Source organism: Panulirus ornatus, chromosome 11 (genome assembly GCF_036320965.1).
Source record: "Panulirus ornatus isolate Po-2019 chromosome 11, ASM3632096v1, whole genome shotgun sequence".
Classification (NCBI taxonomy): domain Eukaryota; kingdom Metazoa; phylum Arthropoda; class Malacostraca; order Decapoda; family Palinuridae; genus Panulirus; species Panulirus ornatus.
The window spans coordinates 51,279,391-51,304,810 of record NC_092234.1 but is presented as its reverse complement, the minus strand read 5'-3'; the positions used below and the strand labels follow the sequence as shown (position 1 = coordinate 51,304,810).

Sequence of the window (25,420 nt, the reverse complement as noted above, 5' to 3'; positions counted from 1 at the left end):
TGATTGGGTGTGCCAAGCATATCAAAACCATTATTATTTTCCCTTAACATTAAGCATTAAGCATACCCAGTTTAAGAAAATGAACAATATTTACTAGATTGGATAATCTTAAGTGTGAAAAAAAAGTATTTGAATTCACAAGTTCAAAATAAGTTAAAACATTTTTCTTATGAGTATGGAAAAAAGCCTTTCAGGTAAAAGAAATAACTCAGAAGAGTCAGTTACCATTTTACATGAGTGATTTGAAAGAGAGTCCTGACAGCATGTCATAATAGCTGGGAAGAAGATTTCCATGGGTAATTTTCAAAGATTTTTGGAGTGCCACTTCTTTATAGATTTTGCACAACACTCCACAGTCCACACCCAACACTAGCTGTTCATCCACCCCTAGGGATTGGTCAATAAAATGGGTACCTGGCTCAGTTGATGTTCTCTGATGATGCAGCTCTGGTGGCTGATTTGAGTGAGAAACTGCAGAAGTTGGTGACTGAGTTTGGTAAAAGGTGTGAAAAAAGAGAGCTGAGAGTAAATGTGAATAAGAGCAAGGTTATTAGATTCATCAGGGTTGAGGGACAAGTCAATTGGGAGGTTAGTTTGAGCAGAGAAAAACTGGTGGAAGTGAAGTGTTTTAGATATCTGGGAGTGGGTTTAGCAGTAGATGAAACCATGGAAGTGGAAGTGAATCACAGGGTGGGGGAGGGGGCAAATGTTCTGGGGGTGATGAAGAATGTGTGGAAGGCGAGAACGTTATTTCGGAGAGCGAAAATGGGTATGTTTCAAGGAATGGTGGTTCCAACAATGTTATATGGTTGCGAGGCATGGGCTATAGATAGGGTTGTGCGGAGGAGGGTGGATGTGTTGGAAATGAAATGTTTGAGGACAATATGCGCTGTGAGTTGGTTTGATCCAGTAAGTAATGAAAGAGTAAGAGAGATGTAGGGTAATAAAAAGAGTGTGGTTGAGAGACTAGAAGAGGACATATTGAAATGGTTTGGTCACATGGAGAGAATGAGTGAGGAAAGATTGACAAAGAGGATATTTGTGTCAGAGGTGGAGGGAACAGGGAGAAGTGGAAGACCAAACTGGAGGTGGAAGGATGGAGTGAAAAAGATTTTGAGCAATCTGGGCCTGAACATACAGGAGGGTGAAAGGCATGCAAGGAATAGAGTGAATTGGAATGATGTGGTATACCAGGGTCGCTTTGCTGTCAGTGGATGAACCAGGGCATGTGAAGCGGCTGGGGTAAACCATGGAAAATTTTGTTGAGCCTGGATGTGGAAAGGGAGCTGTGGTTTTGGTGCATTGTACATGACAGCTAGAGACTGAGTGTGAACAAATGTGGCCTTTGTTATCTTTTCCTAGCGCTACCTCACACGTGTGGGTAGGGGATGCCATTTTATGTGTGGCAGGGTGTTGACAGGAATGGATGAAGGCATCAAGTATGAATATGTACATGTGTATATATGTATATGTCTGTGTATAGGGGGATAGGGGATTAAGAATACTTCCCACGTATTCCCTGCGTGTCGTAGAAGGCAACTAAAAGGGGAGGGAGCGGGGGGCTGGAAATCCTCCCCTCTCGTTTTTTTTTTTTTTTTTTTTTTTTTTTTTTTTTCCAAAAGAAGGAACAGAGAATTGGGCCAGGTGAGGGTATTCCCTCAAAGGCCCAGTCCTCTGTTCTTAAAGCTACCTCGCTAATGCGGGAAATGGCGAATAGTTTGAAAGAAAAAGAAAAGAATATATATATATATATATATATATATATATATATATATATATATATATATATATATATTTGGTCTCCCTCTTCTCCTCGTTCCCTCCACCTCCGACACATATATCCTCTTGGTCAATCTTTCCTCACTCATTCTCTCCATGTGACCAAACCATTTCAAAACACCCTCTTCTGCTCTCTCAACCACGCTCTTTTTATTTCCACACATCTCTCTTACCCTTACGTTACTTACTCGATCAAACCACCTCACACCACACATTGTCCTCAAACATCTCATTTCCAGCACATCCATCCTCCTGCGCACAACTCTATCCATAGTCCACGCCTCGCAAACATACAACATTGTTGGAACCACTATTCCTTCAAACATACCCATTTTTGCTTTCCGAGATAATGTTCTCGACTTCCACACATTCTTCAAGGCTCCCAGAATTTTCGCCCCCTCCCCCACCCTATGATCCACTTCCGCTTCCATGGTTCCATCCGCTGCCAGATCCACTCCCAGATATCTAAAACACTTCACTTCCTCCAGTTTTTCTCCATTCAAACTCACCTCCCAATTGAACTGACCCTCAACCCTACTGTACCTAATAACCTTGCTCTTATTCACATTTACTCTTAACTTTCTTCTTTCACACACTTTACCAAACTCAGTCACCAGCTTCTGCAGTTTCTCACATGAATCAGCCACCAGCGCTGTATCATCAGCGAACAACAACTGACTCACTTCCCAAGCTCTCTCATCCCCAACAGACTTCATACTTGCCCCTCTTTCCAAAACTCTTGCATTCACCTCCCTAACAACCCCATCCATAAACAAATTAAACAACCATGGAGACATCACACACCCCTGCCGCAAACCTACATTCACTGAGAACCAATCACTTTCCTCTCTTCCTACACGTACACATGCCTTACTTCCTCGATAAAAACTTTTCACTGCTTCTAACAACTTGCCTCCCACACCATATATTCTTAATACCTTCCACAGAGCATCTCTATCAACTCTTATCATATGCCTTCTCCAGATCCATAAATGCTACATACAAATCCATTTGCTTTTCTAAGTATTTCTCACATACATTCTTCAAAGCAAACACCTGATCCACACATCCTCTACCACTTCTGAAACCACACTGCTCTTCCCCAATCTGATGCTCTGTACATGCCTTCACCCTCTCAATCAATACCCTCCCATGTATATGTGTGTGTGTGGGCGTGTATGTATATACATGTGTATGTGGGTGGGTTGGGTCATTCTTTTGTCTGCTTCTTTGTGCTACCTCACTAACACAGGAGACAGCAACAAAATATAGTAATAAAAAATATACAATATATATCTTAGTAAACACAAATTCACTTTATTTATATTGTATCACTGTTATATGTTCTTATCTTTACATTGTAACTGTCAACAGAAGATGAGTGTGTGAGAAGTTTTAAGGCAAGAGACCAGGTATTAGTAATGGGTGACTTGAATGTGAAGGCGAGTGGTGTGGCAGTTGAAGGTATAAATGGGGGCATGAGGTATTCAGTATTATGAATGGAAAAGGTGACCAGCTTATGGTGGTGTGTGCTGAAAAAAAGGACTGGTGATTGGTAATATCTGTTAAAAAAGAGGGACATACACAAGTATATGTATGTGTGTAGGAAAGATAGTCAGTGTGCATTGTTGGATTACATATTAATTGATAGGCATGTAAAAGAGACTAATGAATGTAAATGTGCTCAGAGGGGCAGCTGGTGGTATGTCTGATAACTAACTTAAGGAGGCAAAGATGAAGATTTGTAGAAGTCTTACGAAAAGAGGAAACAATATTAGTGAGAAGAGAGTGGTGAAAGTACGTGAGCTTGGAAGAAAGACGTGTGTGAAGAAATACATTTAGAGATTAAGGATAAAATGGTAAAATGTGAGAGTAATTTAAGCAATGGGAATGGATGAGTAGTGGGAGGTATTGAGGGAAGCAGTGCTGGCATGTGCTAGAGGTGCATGTGGCAAGTGAAAGGTTGGAGGTGGGCAGATTAAAAAGGGTACTGTGTGGTGGGATAAAGAAGTCAAATTGCTAGTGAAAGAGAAAAGGGAGGACTTTGGGCAGTACTCACAGGGAAGGAGCACAAATGATTGAGGTATGTATAAGGGAAAGTGGCAAAATGTCAAGAGGAAGGTGCAGGGATTGAAAAAGAGGGCAGATAAGAGTTGGGGAGAGCGAGTATCACTAAACTTCTGGGAGAGTAAGATTCTTTGGAAGGAAGTTAATAATGTGTGAAAAACAAGAAAACAAATAAGAACATCAATGAAGGGGCAGAAGGGGAAGTGCTAACAGGTAGTGATGGAGTGAGTATTTTGAGGGACTGTTTAATGAGTTTGATGATAGGGTGTTACATGTATGGTGTTTGGGTAGGGGTGGTATGCAGAGTAAGGGAGTCATGGAAAGTGATTTGGTGGAGAGAAAAGAGGTGGTGAAAGCCTTACATAAGATGAAATGTGGCAAGATAGCTAGAGTGGATGGTATTGCTGTTGAAAAATTAAAAAAATGGGGTGACTGTGTTGTTGATTGGTTAGTTAGGATTTTCACTGTATGTATGGATCATGGTGAGGTGCCTGAGGATTGGCAGAATGCATGTATAGTGCCATTGTATAAAGGCAAGGGGAATAAAGATGAGTGTTCAAACTATGGAGGTATAAGTTTGTTGATTGTACCTGGTAAATTGTATGGGAGGGTAATGATCAAGAGAATGAAGACATGCACAGAGCATTAGACTAGGAAAGAACAATGTGGATTCAGAAGTGGTAGAGAATGTATGGATTAGGTGTTTTCTTTGAAGAATATATGTGAGTAATATGTAGAGGAACAGATGGATATGTATTTGGTATTTATCGATCTTAAGAAAGCACATGATTGGGTTGATAGAGATACTCTGGAATGTCTCAAGATTATAAATCATTGGAGGAAAGCTTTTAGAAGCAGTGAGAAGTTTTTATCAGTGTAGGGCATATGTAGCCATATGTATGAGTTGGAGGAAAGGAGAGTGAATAGCTTTAAATGAAGCAGGGGTGGGTTATGTTACCATGGTTGTTTAATTTGTTTTTGGAAGGGGTGGTGAGTGAGATGAATGGAAAGTTTTGGAGAGAAGGGCCAGTAGGCGGTCTTTAGTGGGTGCGAGGCCCTGCAAAGTGTGTCAGTTGCTGTTTATTGATGATACAGCACTGGTAGCAGATTCAAGTGTGAAACTGCAGAAGTTGATGACTGAGTTTGGAAGGGTGTTTGAAAGAAGGAAGTTGAGAGTAGATGTGAATAGGCCTTGGGAGCCTCTAGAAAGAGGAAAAGGATAAATCCATAACTTTTTTGTAAAAATTGATCTTAGGGTAATTATATTCATATAAATGATGTAGCACATATTTTTGGGAATTTTAACATGATTGCATAGAGGTGTGTATATGTTCAGATGTAATGGGAGGACGCATCACACATGTGGCAGGATTACAGCCTGAACATTTATTCATTTTACAATCTTACAATGCATCTAAGTAATGAATGTATTACTCTACTGATGTTTATATGATTTCTATGAGAAAGCTCTTTTGAGTGATGACAAAAAATCAAAAGTTCTTTGATAATGTTAAGAATTGCCATACTAAGGGTAAATTAGATATTTACAGTAACTAGTCATTGAACAGAAGTTGGGGTCCACAACAATATAATAGATAAACTATAGCGGAAAGGTTTAGAATGAGTGAAGAGAATGATCTATTTACTTAAGTGAGTATATGAGTAGGGACAAGAACACAGAAGGGAACCAAAACAATGCAATGATATTTGTATATGCATGCTTGTTCTGCTGGAACATATGACTCAAATATATCAGATATATTAATGAGGCAAATAAAGGTGTATTTTCATATGTATTCTTGTATCTTAGATATATATTTTTTTATGCTCAAAGCTCCAGTTATATAAAAAAAGTCCACATCAAAGCCAGGTCTGAATTGAAATATAGAGAGAATTATGAAATGGAAAAAGAAAAGACAAGGGAAAGTATTTATGAATTTTTAAGAAAGTGAAAGACCTGTCTTTTGAAATGTGCCAGGCTATAGTTATTGGAAAACACATGAGAAGGTAGAGAGTTCCAAAGCTTCGATGTGTAGGGAAAGAAGCAGGTATTAAAACGGCCCACCCATGAGTCTCCGATAGCCACACAATAATCATGTGACACAGCAGCTTGCCTAGTAATGCATGGTCTATCTAGTAGTGGGGTTACACAAGCAGTCAGTCTTAGGAGCAAAAACCATAGTAATCCCTACAGAAGAGGGAAAGTGAACCAACATTGTGTGGTAGGCAAGGGGCAAGTTTAGAAGTTAGCCTGGGACAGTTTATAAGTCATACCACTTTTGACTCAACTCTGTCAAGTAAGGATACAGAGCTAGAACTACCCCAAATGTAAAAGCAGTACTCCATACATGGATGAATCTATCCCTTATATAGACAGAGCAATTGCTCAAGAGAGAAGTTATGACATCTAAACTGGACACCCAGTTTCTTAGAGGCAGACTTAGCTGTTCCTGTAATGTGAGGTTTCCAGAATGACAGGATTATATCCCTGGGGATCTGTTGTTTTAGCAGAATGTTGTTGTATGAGTAATTTCAAGTGAAAAATACTTAGAAAAGCAAATGGATTTGTATGTAGCATTAATGGATCTGGAGAAGGCATATGATAAGAGTTGATAGAGATGCTCTGTGGAAGGTATTAAGAATATATGGTGTGGGAGGCAAGTTGTTAGAAGCAGTGAAAAGTTTCTATCGAGGATGTAAGGCATGTGTACGTGTAGGAAGAGAGGAAAGTGATTGGTTCTCAGTGAATGTAGGTTTGCGGCAAGGGTGTGTGATGTCTCCATGGTTGTTTAATTTGTTTATGGATGGGGTTGTTGGGAGGTGAATGCAAGAGTTTTAGAAAGGGGGGCAAGTATGCAGTCTGTTGTGGATGAGAGCTTGGGAAGTGAGTCAGTAGTTGTTCGCTGATGATACAGCACTGGTGGTTGATTCGGGTGAGAAACTGCAGAAGCTGGTGACTGAGTTTGGTAAAGTGTATAAAAGAAGAAAGCTGAGAGTAAATGTGAATATGAGCAAGGTTATTAGGTACAGTAGGGTTGAGGGACAAGTCAATTGGGAGGTAAGTTTGAATGGAGAAAAACTGGAGGAAGTGAAGTGCTTTAGATATTTTGGAGTGGATTTGGCAGCGGATGGAACCATGAAAGCGGAAGTGAATCATAGGGTGGGGGAGGGGGCGAAAGTTCTGGGAGCGTTGAAGAATGTGTGGAAGTCAAGAACATTATCTCGGAAAGCAAAAATGGGTATGTTTGAAGGAATCGTGGTTCCAATAATGTTATATGGTTGCAAGGCGTGGGCTATGGATAGAGTTGTGCGGAGGAGGGTGGATGTGCTGGAAATGAGATGTTTGAGGACAATATGTGGTGTGAGGTGGTTTGATCGAGTAAGTAATAATAGGGGAAGAGAGAGGTGTGGTAATAAAAAGAGTGTGGTTGACAGAGCAGAAGAGGGTGTGTTGAAATGGTTTGGTCACATGGAGAGAATGAGTGAGGAAAGATTGACCAAGAGAACATATGTGTCAGAGGTGGAGGGAACAAGGAGAGGTGGGAGACCAAATTGGAGGTGGAAAGATGGAGTGAAAAAGATTTTGAGTGATCGGGGCCTGAACATGCAGGAGGGTGAAAGGCGTGCAAGGAGTAGAGTGAATTGGAACGATGTGGTATACCGGGGTCGATGTGCTGTCAGTGGATTGAACCAGGGCATGTGAAGCATCTGGGGTAAACCATGGAAAGTTCTGTGGGGCCTGGATGTGGAAAGGGAGCTGTGGTTTTGGTGCATTATTACATGACAGCTAGAGACTGAATGTGAACAAATGTGGCCTTTGTTGTCTTTTCCTAGTGCTACCTTGCACACATTTGGGGGAAGGGGGTGGTTATTTTCATGTGTGATGGGGTGGCGATGGGAATGAATAAAGGCAGACAGTATGAATTATGTACATGTGTATATATGTATATGTCTGTGTGTGTATATATATGTATACGTTGAGATGTATAGGTATGTATATTTGCGTGTGTGGATGTGTATGTATATACATGTGTATGTGGGTGGGTTGGGCCATTCTTTCGTCTGTTTCCTTGCGCTACCTCGCTAACGCGGGAGACAGTGACAAAGCAAAATAAAATAAATAAAATAAATATTATAAGAGGGTTATGTTCTAGACCAAGAACTTTCCCAATCCACCATTTCTCATGTATGAAATATACCTGAAATAGCTTATCATCGATGTAACCCACTCTGTCATGAAATTAGACTCTGGTTCAGCTTGTTTTGCCATTTCACTGGTAAATTAGGTGATATTTAATGATTCTTACTTAGAATGCTGGTGATGATGGATTGAGGTAGCTTTATCTATGAGTACCTATGATAGGATTTAGCCATGGTGGCAGGGCTAACATGTTGCGCTTAGCACTTGACTTGTATGTTGATAAATGACATTTCTCTCTACTGCCTTGCCTTGTCCCCTCACTTGTCTTGCTTAATGTATAATGCTATTCTTATTAGCAGCTATTCCTCAGTGAAAGTTATCTATTCTAGGTTCATCTGGTAAAGTTCTCAACCATGATTCTAATCTTCTGAATGTGTCTGAAGCCACTCAAATAATCATTCCAACTTCCTTGCTGGGCATTCATGCATCTTTGTCTTATGCATTTTTGGTATGTTTCAGAAATTATTGTTGACTTTATGGTTTTGGATCATCCTGGTCTGGTTGCTTTCAGGTTCAGAGCATTGTTTTTTATTATATTACCCATTGTAGGTTTCAGGTTTGGTGGTTTTCTTTTATTTGGTACAGTGAGACTATGAAAACTTGGTCTTTCTAGTAGAGTGAACATCAGAGGCTGGAATGTGATAAGAAGCTTGTGTTATTTTGCTCTTATGTCATTATGAAAGACATTATAACTAAAACATCATGAAATGTAATTAAACATTTCATTATTAATTGAAAATGATGTAAGAATATGCATTTACTTACACCTGTGCCTTTTGTGAAAACATGAAAACAGAGTGTTCTATGAATTTGTTTTCTAACTTTTGGATGATGTTATCATGAAATTGCACTGTTAAAAAGAATATGATGGTGATATCAGGTAATGATTCTAATATACAGTTACAAAGTTCTACAGTAGTATATCATTAAAATACTACAGGATTCAAGTCCCTCCTGGAAATCCACCGCTACAGTGTGAGTTTACAGATAGTGTGCACACTGAGCAATTAAGAAGTGCAGTAATATTGTGGTAGACTTTATTGTAGCTTGCTAGACATAAGTTGATGTAGGCAGTAGTTGGTAGGCAGGAAGTGGCCAGGGAAGCATATTACCAGTACAACCCGTTTGGTTATCAGGAGGTTAGTGACATCTGCTTTTGGAGCCAGCATTTTAGTGGTTGTCAAGTTGCACTCCTCTGACCCAAGTAATAGTCTTTTCTTTATGCTTCACTAACATGTGGACTACTGGCGTTGTGTCCACAAACATACAATCTCTCCTTGTCATATGTAATACTTGACAACACTTAACTCACACAGCTCATCCTTCATAAACTCTAGATTTTCCTGTGGTGAGCAATATGCACTAGTCCTTCCTTTTGACAAAATGGTACGAGCAGTAGGTAGACACAGTAGGTAGGAACATTTAGGAAGGATTATTATGTAGAAACATTTGTAAAAGTAGTAGGTTGGACCATTAGATAAAAGTAGTCATTAGGAACATTAGTTAGGAGCCTCTGTAAATACTGCACTAGACTTTCCCTCTGCCAGTGGCCTGTTAGGGGTGAGGCACTTAAGGCTTAGAAGCAGCACTGGAGTTCTTTAGTTATGGAGACTGTTGCCATGGGCACCCCTTTGAGGGGGATTCCAAATGGAACAGGCATCAGAGATATAGATAGATGAAACAAAGTATGTGTAACAGTAAACCATAAAATCAAAAATAAATCTAGCATGTATAGTATAATTTCATATCATTAAAGTATTACCCTCAACTAAAAAGGGCTCAGGATTGGTCAAAATCATGAAAAGTAAAAATTTATGAAAATGTTGGAAGTTCTTTTTCAAAATTTTGACTAATTAGAAAATTTCATCACCCCATTTCTGAGAACCATTTCACAGGGTTTACATGAATAATAGTTTAAGTAGAAAAAAAGGCATTTACCTGGAATGGTATCTTGATAGGTGCTTTGTTAATGGCTAAGTGTTGAAAAAGATTCTGTGTGATATTTGCATCTGATAAATGTTCATAATTCATATCTGAAATTGAATGGGCTTGCATCTGATGAGGTTCATGATTCTGAATTTGAATTGAATGGGCTTTGCTTAAACTCAGGAACTGAATAAATGATCTTTCCTTTACACTAGGTGCTCCAGGTAGCTGCCTGAAGAGATTCAGCACTATGCCATACCTCTTCTGTAATCTCAACAATGTATGTGACTACTCTCAAAGGAATGATTACTCTTACTGGCTGTCAACTACACAGCCATTGCCAATGATGATGACACCAATTGAAGGACCAGAAATAGAAAAATATATTTCAAAGTAAGTAAATATGAATGAATTTCTATGAATTACACGAGTAATCATTGATAAATGATTACAATTAAATCTTTACTGTGTATTTGGATTTATTGAAAGATATGTTAAACTTTGTGGTGCAAAGGGCCAAACTTAAGTTTGTTACTGGTTATGTTCTCTAAGGATAAATGTAATGAAGAGAGAAAGTTATGTGGTGTGGGGAAATTATCTGAAAGATACATGGATATTAGAATCTTAGGATGTCATGGCTATGCAGTGCATATGGAAGATCAAAGGTGGGTCATGAAAACATATAGCAGAACAGTAGAAGGTACAAAGAGGATTGGTAAACTGTGGAAGAGGTGTATAGATAACCTGAGAAATTTTTCTTAGAGTAGGGAAACTTCAGATTTAGTTGTTGTAGGAATGATGGGTGATTAGATGTGAAACTATTTTGTGTTTGGAGATGAAATGAATGAAGATAGTCACAATTGAGGAATCATCCTAGTATATAATGCGAAAAAGTAAGGAGCCGTTATATAGATGTAAAGTCCAGTTTTTATTTCTAATGCACCTGATAATTGAGTAATACAATAACACAAATCATCCCGTTTTATTTGGCTTGGTGGCAGACTTAACTACTAAAAGATACTCAGCAATACAGGACTCTCTAAAAAAGTATGTAAAGGTACTAAAATATGTATTTTGAGATATATGTAAGTTTTCAGTATCCACTAAATGAAAGTATCAAACACTCTACCCTCTTTCATAACTGACATGTAAACTTTTAAGAGAGTAGATGACAGTCTTTCAGATACATCAAGTAATGAACATTACTTATGAATATGAACAAAATCTTTTTATGCTGTAATTTCCTCTTATTAAGCAATAATATTCTCCCCAAACCAGATAAGTGGTAATGTATGTTGGGGAAAAGAGAGTGGTGAGAGGAAGTGAGCTTGGAACAGAGAATTGTGCAAGGAAGTATCAGGAGAGATTGAGTGCAGAATGGCAAAAGGTGAGAGCAAATGATGTGAGGGGAGGAATGGGATGTATTTTGGGAAGCACTGATGGCTTGTGCAAAAGATGCATGTGACATGAGAAAGGTGGGAGGTGGGCAGATTAGAAAGAGCAGTGAGTGGTTGGATGAAGAAGTAAGGTTGTTAGTGAAAGAGAAGAGAGAAGCGCTTGAACGATTCTTGCAGGAAAGTAGTGCAAATGACTGGGAGATGTATAAAAGAAAGCAGCAGGTCAAGAGAAAGGTGCAAGAGGTGAAGAAGAGGGCAAATGAGAGTGGGAGTGAGAGAGTATCATTAAATTTCAAGGAGAATAAAAAGATATTTTGGAAGGAGGTATATAACGTGCGTAAGACAAGAGAACAAATGGGAACATCGGTGAAGGGGGCAATAGTGATGAAGTGAGTAGGAGATGGAATGAGTATTTTGAAGGTTTGTTGAATGTGTTTGATGATAGAGTGGCAGATATTGGGTGTTTTGGTTGTGGTGATATGCAAAGTAAGAGGGTCAGGGAGAATGGTTTGGTAAACAGAGAAGAGGTAGTGAAAGCTTTGTGGAAGATGAAAGCTGGCAAGGCAGCAGGTTTGGATGGTATTACAGTGGACTTTATTATAAAAAGGGGGTGACTGTGTTGTTGATTGGTAGGTAAGGATATTCAATGTATGTATGGATCATGGTTAAGTGCCTGATAATGGGCAGAATGCATGAATAGTGCCATTGTACAAAGGTAAAAGGGATAAAGGTGAGTGTTCAAATTACAGAGGCATTACATATTTAGAGGGCTTGGTTTCTAAGCCAAAGCATTTCCCTTTCAGCTTGTGTTGCCTCATTATCCATTTTGATCTTTTGAACCTAAATCCAAAGTCAGAACCGATAACAAACTGTATAGTGCTTTCTGTTGTTTCAACCTAATTGAATCATCTAAACAATGTCTTACTTTATCTTGTAATACTTAATCCATTAAAGATTGAAAAGTGGCTGGAACGTTTAAAATGTCAAATAGCAGTTTCTTATACTGGTACAGCCCTAAATGGGTATTTGTATTCAGAATCTTTTTATGCCTCTTTAAATCAACAGTTTGTCTGTATGCCTGAGAAAACTCTAATTTTGTGAACATTTCTCCTTCACACATCTATCCCATCATAGGACTAGATGGAAACTCAGAAATGGGAAATGCTGTAGTGGAGTGGTCAGGTAAACCTAGTAGACTCTGTCACAGCCACAAAGGGAAAGTCCACTGTGGGATTTCACTTGGACAGCATAGGGCAGGAAACTTTAACCACAGACATGAGAAGAGAAAGTGACAGAGATGCTGATATAGGTGTAGAAGAAGGAGTAAGTGGAAGCCAGGAAACAGCAAGCATAGACATATTTATGATAAAGAAAGGGACACTGACTCAGGTATGGAAGGAGAGGGAGAGAGTAGAGGCCATGAAACTTTTGGCACAGATATGAGCACAGAAAGGGACTTGATGCTGACTCTGGAATGGAAGGATTATCGTAGAAAGAAAGCAGAAGCCAGGGAACTATCTCAGGCCTGGCAACAGACATGCAATAAGTGAACAGCAAATCTAGGAATGGACAGTCTTTAGATACCACACAAAGGGAAATTGCATGTATTGCAAGATTGACTTATCACTATGGGAAAATGTAAATTCAAACCCCTACAAAATGTTTGAATTGGCTGAAGAAAGGTAATTTGCCTGCAAGGGGAAGAATGCAGGTTCTATCATCCAGAATAGTTTAAACAATCAGTAGAGATTAAGAGCTGCTTGAATGAGTACTGTGAAAACCATCACATGTCAGGGACAATGAGACATACCTATTGTGCACATCAAAATACATATTCTTCTTTAGTGACAAAGGCCCAAACAAGAGGTAGGGAAGAATTACTAGAGGAGGAAGACGCTGGCTTTCCTCCTCAGAGAAAAATTCAGCAGAACAGAGCATATTAACCCAGAAAAAACAGTAGAGATAAACCATATGATTTTATTCATATATACCACCATACAGGCATTGAAATCACATAGAACAAATGCTAAATGAGTCAAGTGCAGTATTGGCATCCTTCACTGAAACACACACAAAAGACCATATGAATAGTCAGGTGTGTACCCCAAATTACAAACTGTACAGGTGCAACAGGACTAGAAGATCATATGTCGGAGTTGCACTTTATATAGTAGATACACTTCTAACAAATGAACTCCTCAACTCCCCAAATGACATGGTAGAGGCACTTGTCAAGATTAAAAACCCAAACCTGATCACTGCAAGTATCCATAGACCACATGATGCAAAGCGTCATGAATTTACGGAACAAATAAGAAACACACAGAATCATGTATCGACCTTCTCAGAAACCCAGTGCCAAATATACTTGCTGAAGGGACTTCAACCTACCACCCTTTGAATGGAGACAGACAGGAAGTAACATCACAGCAGAAAATTCTGATACTGGAAGCAGCTTGGATGAACAGCTGCAAAAAAAAGTTATTCAAATAACATGAAAAATTCTCCCTCACCTAACAAATAACAAAAACATCCAGAGGAAATAACATTCAGAACTTCTTCACAAACGATATGGATCTTGTGTGTGATTTTACTATCTCAAACTCCCGATACATTGATCACACCCTGATTGAAGTGAAAACACTTTGATACTAAAGCAACTAGTCAGAACACATGAAACACTGGAGGTATTTTCAGTAATTTCAGTTTTATTAGTAAATTGATAAACTGGGAGGATGTAATCAATGAGATGTCTGTGAACACAATGGAAAACCATGCTGAGTACCAAAACAGAGGAGGAATGTCATGCTGAGTACCAAAACAGAGGAGGAATGTATGTATAAATGACCACTTTAGCACTTCAAACATGTATCAGATACAAGAAGATACAAAAGATCTAACTTACAATGAGAAAGATGAGCACTTTACAGGAGGTGATAAAGAACTGCAAGTCTTCTAAAGGAGCTGCAGTTCACATGGCAAAGGAAAGAAAGCCTGTCAAGTGAATTATAAAAAATGTCATATAAAACACACACAAAAAAAGAAAAAGCCATAAATGAAATAAGAAATAACCCAAAATACTGTTAATCATGTGCAAAATGTAAATCCAGAACCACAAACTACATTTGCCCACTTAAAACAGAAAGTAGTATGAATCGGTATTCAGTGAGCCAAAAAATCACTAATGATCCAACAGACTTCTTCCTAAACAGTAATTTCCTAAGCATACACATAGTAGGTATCACTTTCTTGATACAAGATTTCAAGAGGGCCATTGATAGCATGCCCATGCACTCAGCCCTAGGCCCAGACTCATGGAATTCAGTCTTTATGAAGAAATGCAAGACATCTCTACCAGGTGCACTAAATTTCCTCTGGAGAAAAAGTATAGATCCTGGCATAATTCCAGTCTGAAACTGACCTACATAGCCTTACTCCACAAAACTTTCAATCAATATCATTAGTATCACACATCATTAAAATCTTCAAGAGTCCCGAGAGGCAAACTGAAAGAATTTATGGGAGTGAATAAACTGGATAACCCAAGACAGCATAGCATCAGGGCAAGAGATTGTGCCTCTCTCAGTTGCTTGACCATTGTGTTAGGATTATCAAAGTTCTGGAAAGCAGAAAAAAATATGGATGTGATTTACACAGACTGCAAAAGTATTTGACATGTGACTATGATGTCATAGCACATAACATCCAAATGATGGGAATAACCATAAATGCTGACAGTTGGATATACAACTTTTAAACTAACAGATCACAACTCATAAACCATGCCACCTCCAAAACCTCTACAAGAAAAAGCTCAGTCCCACAAAGAACTGTACATGCACCCCTCCTGTTCCTCATTCCTATATCTGATACTGATGCAAACATGAACCACAGTTCCATATCATCCTTTGCAGATGATACAAGAATAAATATGAAGATTACATCAGTACATGATGCCAATTGACTACAAAGTGATGTAAACAGTCTTTAACTGGACAACTAAGTACAACATGCTTTTCATTGGAAATAGATTTAATCTCCTCCAGCATGGTGAAAATGCCAAAATCAGAAACAACACAGGATACCAGATAGAAACATATGCTATCATAAACCAAATGAATAATGTGAAAGATCTTGGAGTAATAATGGTCATCGAATGTAACATTACAATGGTTGCTTCATGCTGAAGGAGGGCAGGCTGGATCCTGTAGAAATTCAAGATAAGGGAATGAAAACCATTGATGGTGTTAATCAAGGTACTTATTCTCCCTCGAATTGAATATTCTTGCAATCTAATCTCACCCTACAAGTTGGGCAAAATTGCAGATTTTAGAAAGTATCCAGAGGTCTTTTACAGCCCATATCAATGTAGTATAGGAACTAAGTTACCATGAATGACCACAGACATGAGAGGTATATCTTCATCTGTATCCTTGAAGGTATGGATGGAGTGATATGAGAGGTGAAAGGAAAATTAGGGAAAGGGGGCTGCTGAGATGGAATGTAGCAGTAAGGTGTGTTGGTAGTGACAAGACTGTGGATGATACTGTGTTGTTTGCTGAGATTGAAGAGGAGTTGCAGAAGGTTGTATAGTGTTTTATGGTGTTTATAAGTGTAGGCAATTGAAGGTAAATGCAAATAAAAGTAAATTAATGGTGTTTGGAAGGAAAGAGAGTGAAAGTATAGATTTTGCAAAAGCAAATAGAGTGAAAGAAGAAAGTGTACTAGACTATGATATTGATATTGGGGAAGAAAGACTGGAAGAGGTAAAAGAATGTAATTTAAGTATTTAGGAGCTATCTTGGGTAAGTTTGGTGAGATGTAAGGATAGTTAGGGGAAAGAGCAGTACAAGCTAATAGAATAATGAAGGGTAGAGGTGTAAGTATGGAGGTGAAGAAAGGATTAAGGGATGGCATAGTCCTCTTGCCCCAGACCTATGCAGCAAAATATGGACATGGAATGAGTCACAGAGGTCAGGAATCTGGGCTGTGGAAATGAGGTATTTGAGAGGAGCATGTGGTATGACTATTTCAAATGAAGAAAGAAATGAGGGGGTGTATGAGATTTGGCATGGCAGGGAATGCAAAGAGAATGAATTGTGGAGTGGTAAAGTGGATGAAACACAATACTTTGAAGTGATTTGGGTATATGGAAAGAATGTAAGATAGGGAGTTTACATGAAGCGTGTATGATAGTACAGTTAAAGGTGTGGAAGAATTTGTGGAATGGTGTACGTAAGGGAGGCATGTAACAACGGGATAAGTGGAGACCCTTTTGCCATGGCCACCCCCTTGATGGGAGTTCCTAGAGGAAATAGGCTTCAGAGATATAGATGGAATAATAGGTATGGTTCCCAACTGACATTAGGAAATAACATCTTACTAGCACGACAGGCATGATAGACTGTAAAATTCAAAGGTGTAATATGCACAAAAAGAGAGAACACCTAAAACATCAGGACCCAAGACCCTCTAATATCTTGCCATGTACCTTCAGAAACAGCATGGGATGGATGGTAGAGAAATTCAAGAGTGCATTGGACAAGTGCCTACAGTGTGTATCAGACCAGCCAGACTATGACGTATATGTGGGCCTGAGGGCTGTGGCTTCCAACTAGTTGTTACATCGTAAGATGGTAGCCATCGATGCGTAATCCTTTCCGTTCGAATTTTACAAGATATACCCAGCAATTCACATATGTCATTCAAATGTTCTTGTAAATCAGGACTTTCACTCAGGACCGTAGTGAAAGTCATGAAAGAGGTCATCTGATAGCCTTTCAGCAAGCATATCGAAATGTTCGCAGAACTTCTTGACACCGTTGTGGATGTGATGGCACAAGTCCCCGTCTATGTCTAGCATATTTGGTGCTACTTCACGCATTCTCTTCTCAAATCCAGAGTTTTTGCCTCACATGTATGCTGCTGAGTCACTCAGTGACGATACCACATTCTCCAAAGGAATGTCATCTTCCTTGAATGCCTTGGTTATGGCTTTATATAAAGGTGTCATCTTTACTGACATGTAGTGTTGAACAATACACATTCCAAGGTTCTCAGCAAAATATGAAACAAGTACGCTTAACACCCACTTGTTATTTTTTGCTGTACATTCATCAATATTAATGGAAAATTTGCTCTTCGGTCTAAAACTAGATGTTTATGATACACCGCTGCAAGTCCATCTTTAAGTTTATATGTACATGAAGTCCTGTCTAGTGACATGCCTTGCAAAACTTTATCTCTTGCAAGCTCCTTTGCAGTGTCTAGTAACTTTGACGTCATTGTAAATGGCAAGTTATTTTCAACAATGAAGGATACAACCATGGCTTCTACATTTGCTTTCCTGTCTGCGTAAGAAACATTTGGTAAAGGGACATCTCTGTCACCAGAACATGTAGCCGATTGGTAAAGTGCAGGGTCTGTCCTTATCTCCAGATACTAGTATAGCTCCTTTGCCAGCCTTCCCTGTCTCTACTGCATTAGCAGCTTTAAAGACTGCTGCAGGTAGTGTTTGGTTGGTGCCCTGTATCTTCTTTGCTCTCTTATGTGCATCAGTTGCCATGTTTCACAAGTGCCTTCATTCCTGCACTGCCATATGAAATGGTTTGGTGGCACAATGCTTTCCCTGCCACATGAAGTTTACCAATGTAATCCGACAGGAAAGATCCAGTATTATCTTTGGCCTCAAGCCAGCGCCAGTTAAACTTCTTGATTCCAACATCAATCAATTTCACGTTAGCGTCTCTTTCACCCTCCATTACGAATCAATTAGAATTATCCGTGATGTGGCTCCAGTACAGATTATGCACGCGTTATCACATTCAAGTCTAAACATACTGTAGAGTGTATTACACAACCAACACACACTGTAACTTACCGCGCCAGGGTTGGTAGAAACTGTAGACATCGACGGCACATCTTGAGCTCGTTTCCGGCATTCCATGCAATTCCAAAGGTAAAGATCTGATTAAATATCCATGGACACACACACACAAACAAAAGATTGATGGTCCAACACACTTATTAATTTGAAACAAGCCTTCGTCCAAAAATCACTGATTAAAGTCCCCGATGTACACACGCCGTACCGTTTCAAACATAGCGCTTGGCTGCAGACATGCTACCAGTTGCTTAGCCGACCGGCCGCGTGGCCACTCGTTGCGCTAGGTATACATGCATCTGCTGTCGCATCGCGCACATGTACAAACTATTAGCAAACCATTAGCAAAGCATGCAAAAAGCAAGAGCGGGAGAGAAGCTTAATCTCGCTGGGTCGCGCTGGATTATCGCTCGCACTTATAAAGCTCCAAAGGCCGAGTAATTTGAGTGATTGCGTACCCCAAGCCCAAGCTCCGTTGGTTGGTTATCCAGTACATTCCAACCAACAGCTGAGAGTCGGAGGTTGTCCAGCTACGTTTACTGGTATAGCAGGGCAACTACTAAAGGGAAATCCCGTGGGCTGAAGCACAGCGGCAGAGGCGATCGTCTGACTGCACTCCTCTGCTACCTTCCGGCGGCAGACTGTGCGACCAAAACCGAAGCGTCTACCTTTGTCACGGGTTTTCGCTTCGTTGACACCCGTCACGCTTAACCCATTCTTAGTTGAATAGCGAACCAGCCTCTGTTGGTATGTTGGGTGCCAGCAACAACCACGTGGGAGCGGCCGACGACCGTTCACCCACTTGCCCACATTGTGGGAAGACCTTCGCCAGCTTTCGGGGTCGTAGGGTCCACGAGAGGCAGGCGCCTGCCGGCTCCTTTCATCAGGAGCTGGCGACAAGACACGTTCTGTCCAAGGTTCGATGGTCTGATGAGGAGGTGGAGCTCCTCGCCAGGGCTGAGGCCGGGATGGCAGCTGGTCCCTCACTAGTTGCCGGGCAGGGCCTGAACCAGCGGTTGCGGGAGATTGTCCCTTCTAGGACGGTCGAAGCGATCAAAGGGCTCCGACGCAAGGCGTCATATAAGTCCAGGGTTCAGGAACTGACCTTGAACTTAAACCTGATCCAGGAAACTGGTGAAGGTGAGGTGCTGGGTGGCTCGCCGATTAGGCGGCGTGTCCCAGCCATAACGAGAAGTAACACGGATGACACAGAGGGGGAAGCACCACGTACAGGGATGTACGCGTGTGCGGAACCCGGCGGTGAGATGACCATTCCTCCCGCGGTTTTATCCGTCCCAGCCATTCCGCGGATCCCCCAACCCCAACAAATGATTACTTCCTTTATGGCGGAGACTGTTGCCTACTTCGACTTGTTATTACTCGACCCCACAAGGACATCGTGGGGCGAGGACGCCCTAAATGTTGCCCTGGACCACTTGCGTCAGGGTGACAGCCTCGCCGCCGCCAGGGCCGCTGCAAAACACGCATCGGAGATGCTAAGTTCTTGCAGCCCGCCCCAAGACCGCCCGGATCGTGGTGAAGGTGGTTCAAGGCAGTCAGCGAACCAGGGCCGTGCACGCCAAGCGGAGGAGACACCTTTGCGCGGGAATCGGCTTAGAAGGGAGCAATACCGCAAATCACAGAGACTCTATCGAGAAAATAGGTCTTTGGCTGCTGGACAGATCCTCAAAGGTGATTGGGAGGTACCGCCAACTTCGGTTGGGCCGGACCGCCTCATTCCCTTTTGGGGGGCTCTCTTCTCTCGACCGTCTGAGCCGGACGAGCGTGTCATCACCGACTACGACTTATACAGTGAGCAAATGGCAAGTCATAACCATAGACGAGGTAGCACATCACCTCAAGGCGACGCGAACATCTGCCCCTGGACCTGATGGAATGACGACGAGGTTACTGAAGTCCATTCCTCCGAGGGTACTGGCTAAGATGTTCAACCTTTGGCTTGCTACGTCTGCACTGCCAGAGCCATTCAAGGCAAATAGAACGGTGCTGATGCCAAAAGTCCCTAACCCTACCGAGCCCAAGGACTACCGCCCAATTACGATCTCATGCGCGGTAGTCCGACTGCTTCACAAGATACTAAGCAGCCGCATCTCTAGCCTCATCAGGATCGACGAGGCTCAAAAGGCATTTGTCCCAGTTGACGGATGCCTTGAGAACTTGACGATCTTGGATGCGATCGTCGGTCGTGCGCGAGCACACGCCCACGGTGTGCACCTGGCATTCTTAGACATGGCAAAAGCGTTCGATAGTGTTAACCATAGCACTATCGAACGTGCCATGTCGCGGAAGGGGATCCCAGCCCTAGTCAGGTCATATATTATGTCGATGTACGACCGAGCCTTCACAAAAATCGAAGGCAGCGATGGGATGTCGGAGAAAATATATATGACTCGTGGGGTCAAGCAGGGCGACCCATTATCGCCGATGCTCTTTAACCTGGTGATTGACGAGGGAATCACTAGGGTAAAGGAGACCGGCGTAGGGGTAAAGTTAGGTGACAAGACCGTATCAGCGCTGGCTTTTGCTGATGACTTGGTTCTAGTAGCGCAGACGCCCACTGGCTTGCAAAAGGCAATGGACGTCATGGCTGAGACCCTCGCGGGGGGTGGGCTTCAAGTGAACCCAGGGAAATGTCGTACCCTCAGCATGGAGGTTGACGGCAAGCGAAAGACTTGGTACGTCGATAAAAATAGGACGTATCAAGTCTTGGGCAGCGCCGTCGGCTCCATGAGTGCTGAGGACGATTATAAGTACCTCGGAATTCTCGTTGGGGCCGGGGGTCGCCGAAAGTCTTATGGGGCCTTGCTAGAAGAGGGGCTAAGAAACATCACCAGGGCCCCTCTAAAACCCCAACAACGGATTGCGCTGCTGGTTGAGCATCTGATCCCCAAGCTCATGCATCGACTTGTGTTGGGGGAAGTATATAAGACACAGTTAGCACGCATGGACAGGCAGGTGCAAGTGGCGGTTCGCCGCTGGCTTCGCCTAGCCCATGACGTGCCCTGCGCATTCTTCCACTCGACATCTGGAGATGGTGGGCTGGGCATACCAGACTTTGTCTCAACCGTCCGGCTTAACAAACAAGCGCGGTTCGAAAAACTTCTCACCTCGTCCGACCCAGTAATTCAGGCGGCTGTTCGGGAGCCTGCTGTCTTGAGCAAACTGCAGTGCTGGTCCGGACCCGCATGCATTGCCGGTCGCCAGGCGGGAAGTAAGACCGAACGTCAGCACGTATGGCGTGCCAATCTAATCAGCACTGTTGACGGTGTGGCTCTCGCTCCATCTACCACTGTGCCTCAAGTGAGTAGATGGGTGAATAGTGGGAACCGTTTCTTGTCCAGTGCTGATTATGTGAAGGCCATTCAAGTGCGGATAGGCGCCTTGCCCACCCCTGCCAGGGCGTCCAGAGGCCGGCCCGAAATAAACAGCCTCTGTGACACATGTCAGAAACCGGGTACGCTGGGTCACATCGCTCAGATGTGCCCACGTACACACGGGGGTCAGGTCAAGAGACACGACATCTGTGTTTTTGGCTGGACGTCTGAGGCAAAGGGGTTTTCAGGTGTCCTGCGAGCCCCGCATTCCGATTGTGGGGTCCTTTAGAAAGCCGGACATCGTAGCTTCTAAAGGCACGGAGACCTACATAATAGACACCCAGGTCTCCGGGGTTCACTACCCGCTTTCGGCTGCACATGCCTACAAGTGCAGCTACTATGGTACCCCGGAAGTCTTACAAGGCGTACGGGAATACACAGGTAAAGACACCGTGCATGTTACCTCAGCTACCCTGAGTTGGCGAGGTGCATGGTGTCAAGAAAGCGTGAGTGCTCTCAGGGGGTTAGGGCTGATGTACCGGGACCTAGAGGTGTGCAGCGTCAAAGCCCTAACCTGGACGCATTCCCTTCACAGGATGTGGTCCAAGAGCACAGGTTAGTAGTCGGAGCCTGCCTCAAACATCTGGTGTCGGCCCACCGAGCAGGCGAAAGGTCATCTCCCCCTTGTCGGCTTGGGGTGTGCGGGATTAGGCTGTTCTCCCGTGGCCCCCACAGGCAGGTACCAGTTCCTGAGGGCGGGTTGTTGGGCGGGATGGTGGACGCCTAGGCAGGGTTGCCCATTGCTCCCGCGCGACGGCCGCACCGGAAGGTGAGCGGTGCTGGAAGGTCGCTGTGCCGAAGTCGGCAACCTAAGTCGAAACGGGCCCAACAGAGTCCGAAACATCCTCTAACTGCCACCTCGAACTTATCTCGAACTTTGCTATCAGCATTCCGATCTACAATCTTCCTCTTATAGTATCCATACAGTTTTCCTATTAACAACTTCTTTCACTTTCAATACGTAGTGTTAGCCGACGAACCATCACCTTTGCACAGTAGACAGATCTTCCCCATCGCACCACTACTAATTGGCAAGATCGAAAAAAAAAAAAAATGAGCGATCCAGTTGTTTTGCAATATTCGTATTTTTCATTACATACAGTATATATACAAAATCCACGATCAATATAATATGAAAACATCCGTCAAGAGTCTACTTGTTCATTTTCCGGCTGTCATCATTAGAAAGACAAGAGACAGATGGAGAGAGAAATGGGAAACCGGAAATTTGACTCCAATTGATCAAAAAGCCGGAATTCCTACAATTGCCAGAAAACTGGTATCTTAGATTCATGGAGAGGAAATCATTAAAAAAAAAAAGGAGAAAAACTGTAAGGCACAGGACAGAACCTTGAGGGACACTGCTGTTGATGGAAAAAAGCGAGTTGCTGACCCATCAACAACCACAGAGTTAGATCAGCCAGAGAGGAAGCTAGATATGAAGGAGCAAAGTGAGGGAGGAAAGCCAAAAGAGGGGAGCTTAGAGGTGAGACCCTAATGCCACACCATCAAAAGCCTTAGATATGTCAAGGGCAACTACACATGACTCCCCAAAGTCTTTCAGGGATGGTGACCAAACATAGGAAGATGGGAAAGAATATCACCAGTGGATCTTACCTTATGGAAGCCATACTGGTGGTCAGAGAGAAGACTATGGATTTTGAGGTGTTTATGGATATGGTTGGTGCAACAGGAGGGATTCAAGGACTCTGAAAATGGCAGATGTAAAGGGAATAGGATGATGGAGGGGTCAAAATGGCCACTATTCTTAGGGATGGGATGTATCAATGCATGCTTCCAAAAAGAAGGAAAAGTTGTGGTTATTAAACAAAAAGGGAAGACAAGCAATCACAGGTGCAAGTTCAGAGGCACACTCTTTCTTGGCATTACTCTAGTCAATACAGTGGTCATAATTTTTAACATGAATAAATAAAGCATTTGATTCTTGTTCTGTTCTTACACTGTATTTATGTCGCGTAAGTCTAACAAAGATCCTTACCAGTCTGCCAAACATAAAACATTACAATTTTTACAAGGTATTCTATAATTATACACAGCCTGCAGAATTTTCTTTTGAGTTTTTTATTGATAGTCTTTATAGCATTGTTATTGCTGAAGGCTACATTTACATAAAAGGATTTAAGCAACCTGGAAAGTAATGTTAATTATCAATAAAAGGGAGAACTAAAAGATTCTTGGCATCAAGGTGAGGTTTGGGTTTAACTCTATAAAAATGACTTCTTTGCCAACTTACAGAATTTATCAATGAAAAATCTAGGGTACTTTAACTTGGATCCAATGGACTATATCTTCTCAAACTCATCATTAAACTCTAGACTGCATGTACATAATGCCCTATGAAACATCGACTGGAATGATGATAATTTAACTCTGTCATGTTGAGCTGAGTAATAATGAATATATGAACAAACATTGGTGGGTTTGCTGTATAAGCTAAACTTACACAAGTTTCTCTTTCTGTGGATCATGCAGTCTAGAAATGGTAACAGTTATTTTCCATTCCTACAGTAAAGTTGATAAAAGGTAATAAATTGTTAAGTAAAGGGAGAAATGTTTGTAAATTTTCTTTTGTTGGCTCAGCACAAAGAACATCATCTACATACATAAACCAAATTGCCTTAGAGGGTAAGATATCCATTAGTAATTTCATTTCAAAGAATTCCATTTAAAGATTTCACTCTTGATGCTCAAATGAAATATGAACTTCCATATTTATGCAAGGGCTTCTTCTTTCAATTAACATACTATGTCAAATGAAACAGATGACGAGCAGTCAGTAAAACAGCAGTATTATTGATGTTAGTGATAATATTAGTAGTGGGTGATAATGGTTATAGCACCAGTATTAGGGATATGGAAGAACTACTAATGGTAGATATAATGAAAATTATTTGGCAAATTTTAGGAGTTATTGGTGAGAGAATGCTACCTATGTATCTCCTGCATGTCATAAGGAGGGTGATAAAGATGGGTGGGAGTGAGGCGCAAGATTCCCCTAATTCACTACTACTTTACAAAAGAAAAAATGCAAGAATCTAAAGGAAGATTTTTTCCTTTAAGGCTCATTTGTCTGTTTTTGATGCTACTGCACTAAGTTAGGAAACAGCAGATGGGTATATTAGTGACATAAAATGGTGGAAGACATTGTCTCTGCATTAATGGTTAATAATAATTCAGTTTTATTCAATTTCAATAAAATGTGAATGTTTTTTCTTTAATTCTATCTTGAGGCATGAGAGATCTACATAAAAAGGTTTGTACAGCATAACTTTCCTTTAATGCATATAATAAGAACACAGTAAACATTCCTTCCAAAAGAACCAAATTGTTCTAACATCTAGGCAAAGTAGTGCAGTACATAAAATTTTAATGTCTCATTCATAATCTGCTGAAATGTATTCTTTGCCAGGTGTGTTGTGTGTGAGGCACCATCAATGGTAATTGCTGTTCACAGTCAGACACTGGAAATTCCAGACTGTCCTTTTGGATGGGAATCACTTTGGATTGGGTACTCATTCATCATGGTAAGTTCTGTTAATTTACCAATAACATTTTGTAGTTTTAGATCTTGATAGTGGGGAAATTTCCTCTAACATGAAAATTATGTAGCTCATTACATATAGCCATTTAAGAAATTTGTTGGAGACAGGGAGACTTATTATTCCACAATGCCAGTTTGTGTGTTGTCAAACTGAAACCTTTGTCAGTACCAGTAATATTTTTTTTCAGAGAGTGGCACATTTCAAGGAAA

At 41.4% G+C, this 25,420-nt stretch overlaps 2 protein-coding genes across 2 annotated transcripts in view; both read left to right on the top strand.

The window, feature by feature from the left end:
* LOC139751519 (uncharacterized) overlaps positions 1-10,364 on the top strand; it is a 302,420-nt gene extending 292,056 nt beyond the window's left edge. The window contains exon 28 of the mRNA XM_071667018.1: positions 10,189-10,364. The gene's annotated coding sequence lies outside the window, so the exon portion shown is untranslated. The remainder of the gene's footprint in view (positions 1-10,188) is intronic.
* The window catches only part of LOC139751523 (collagen alpha-3(IV) chain-like), a 28,652-nt gene continuing 13,455 nt past the window's right edge, over positions 10,224-25,420 (top strand). Inside the window, exons 1-2 of the mRNA XM_071667021.1 lie at positions 10,224-10,366; positions 25,079-25,193. Of these exons, the coding sequence (XP_071523122.1) occupies positions 10,224-10,366; positions 25,079-25,193 (258 nt within the window). The remainder of the gene's footprint in view (positions 10,367-25,078; positions 25,194-25,420) is intronic.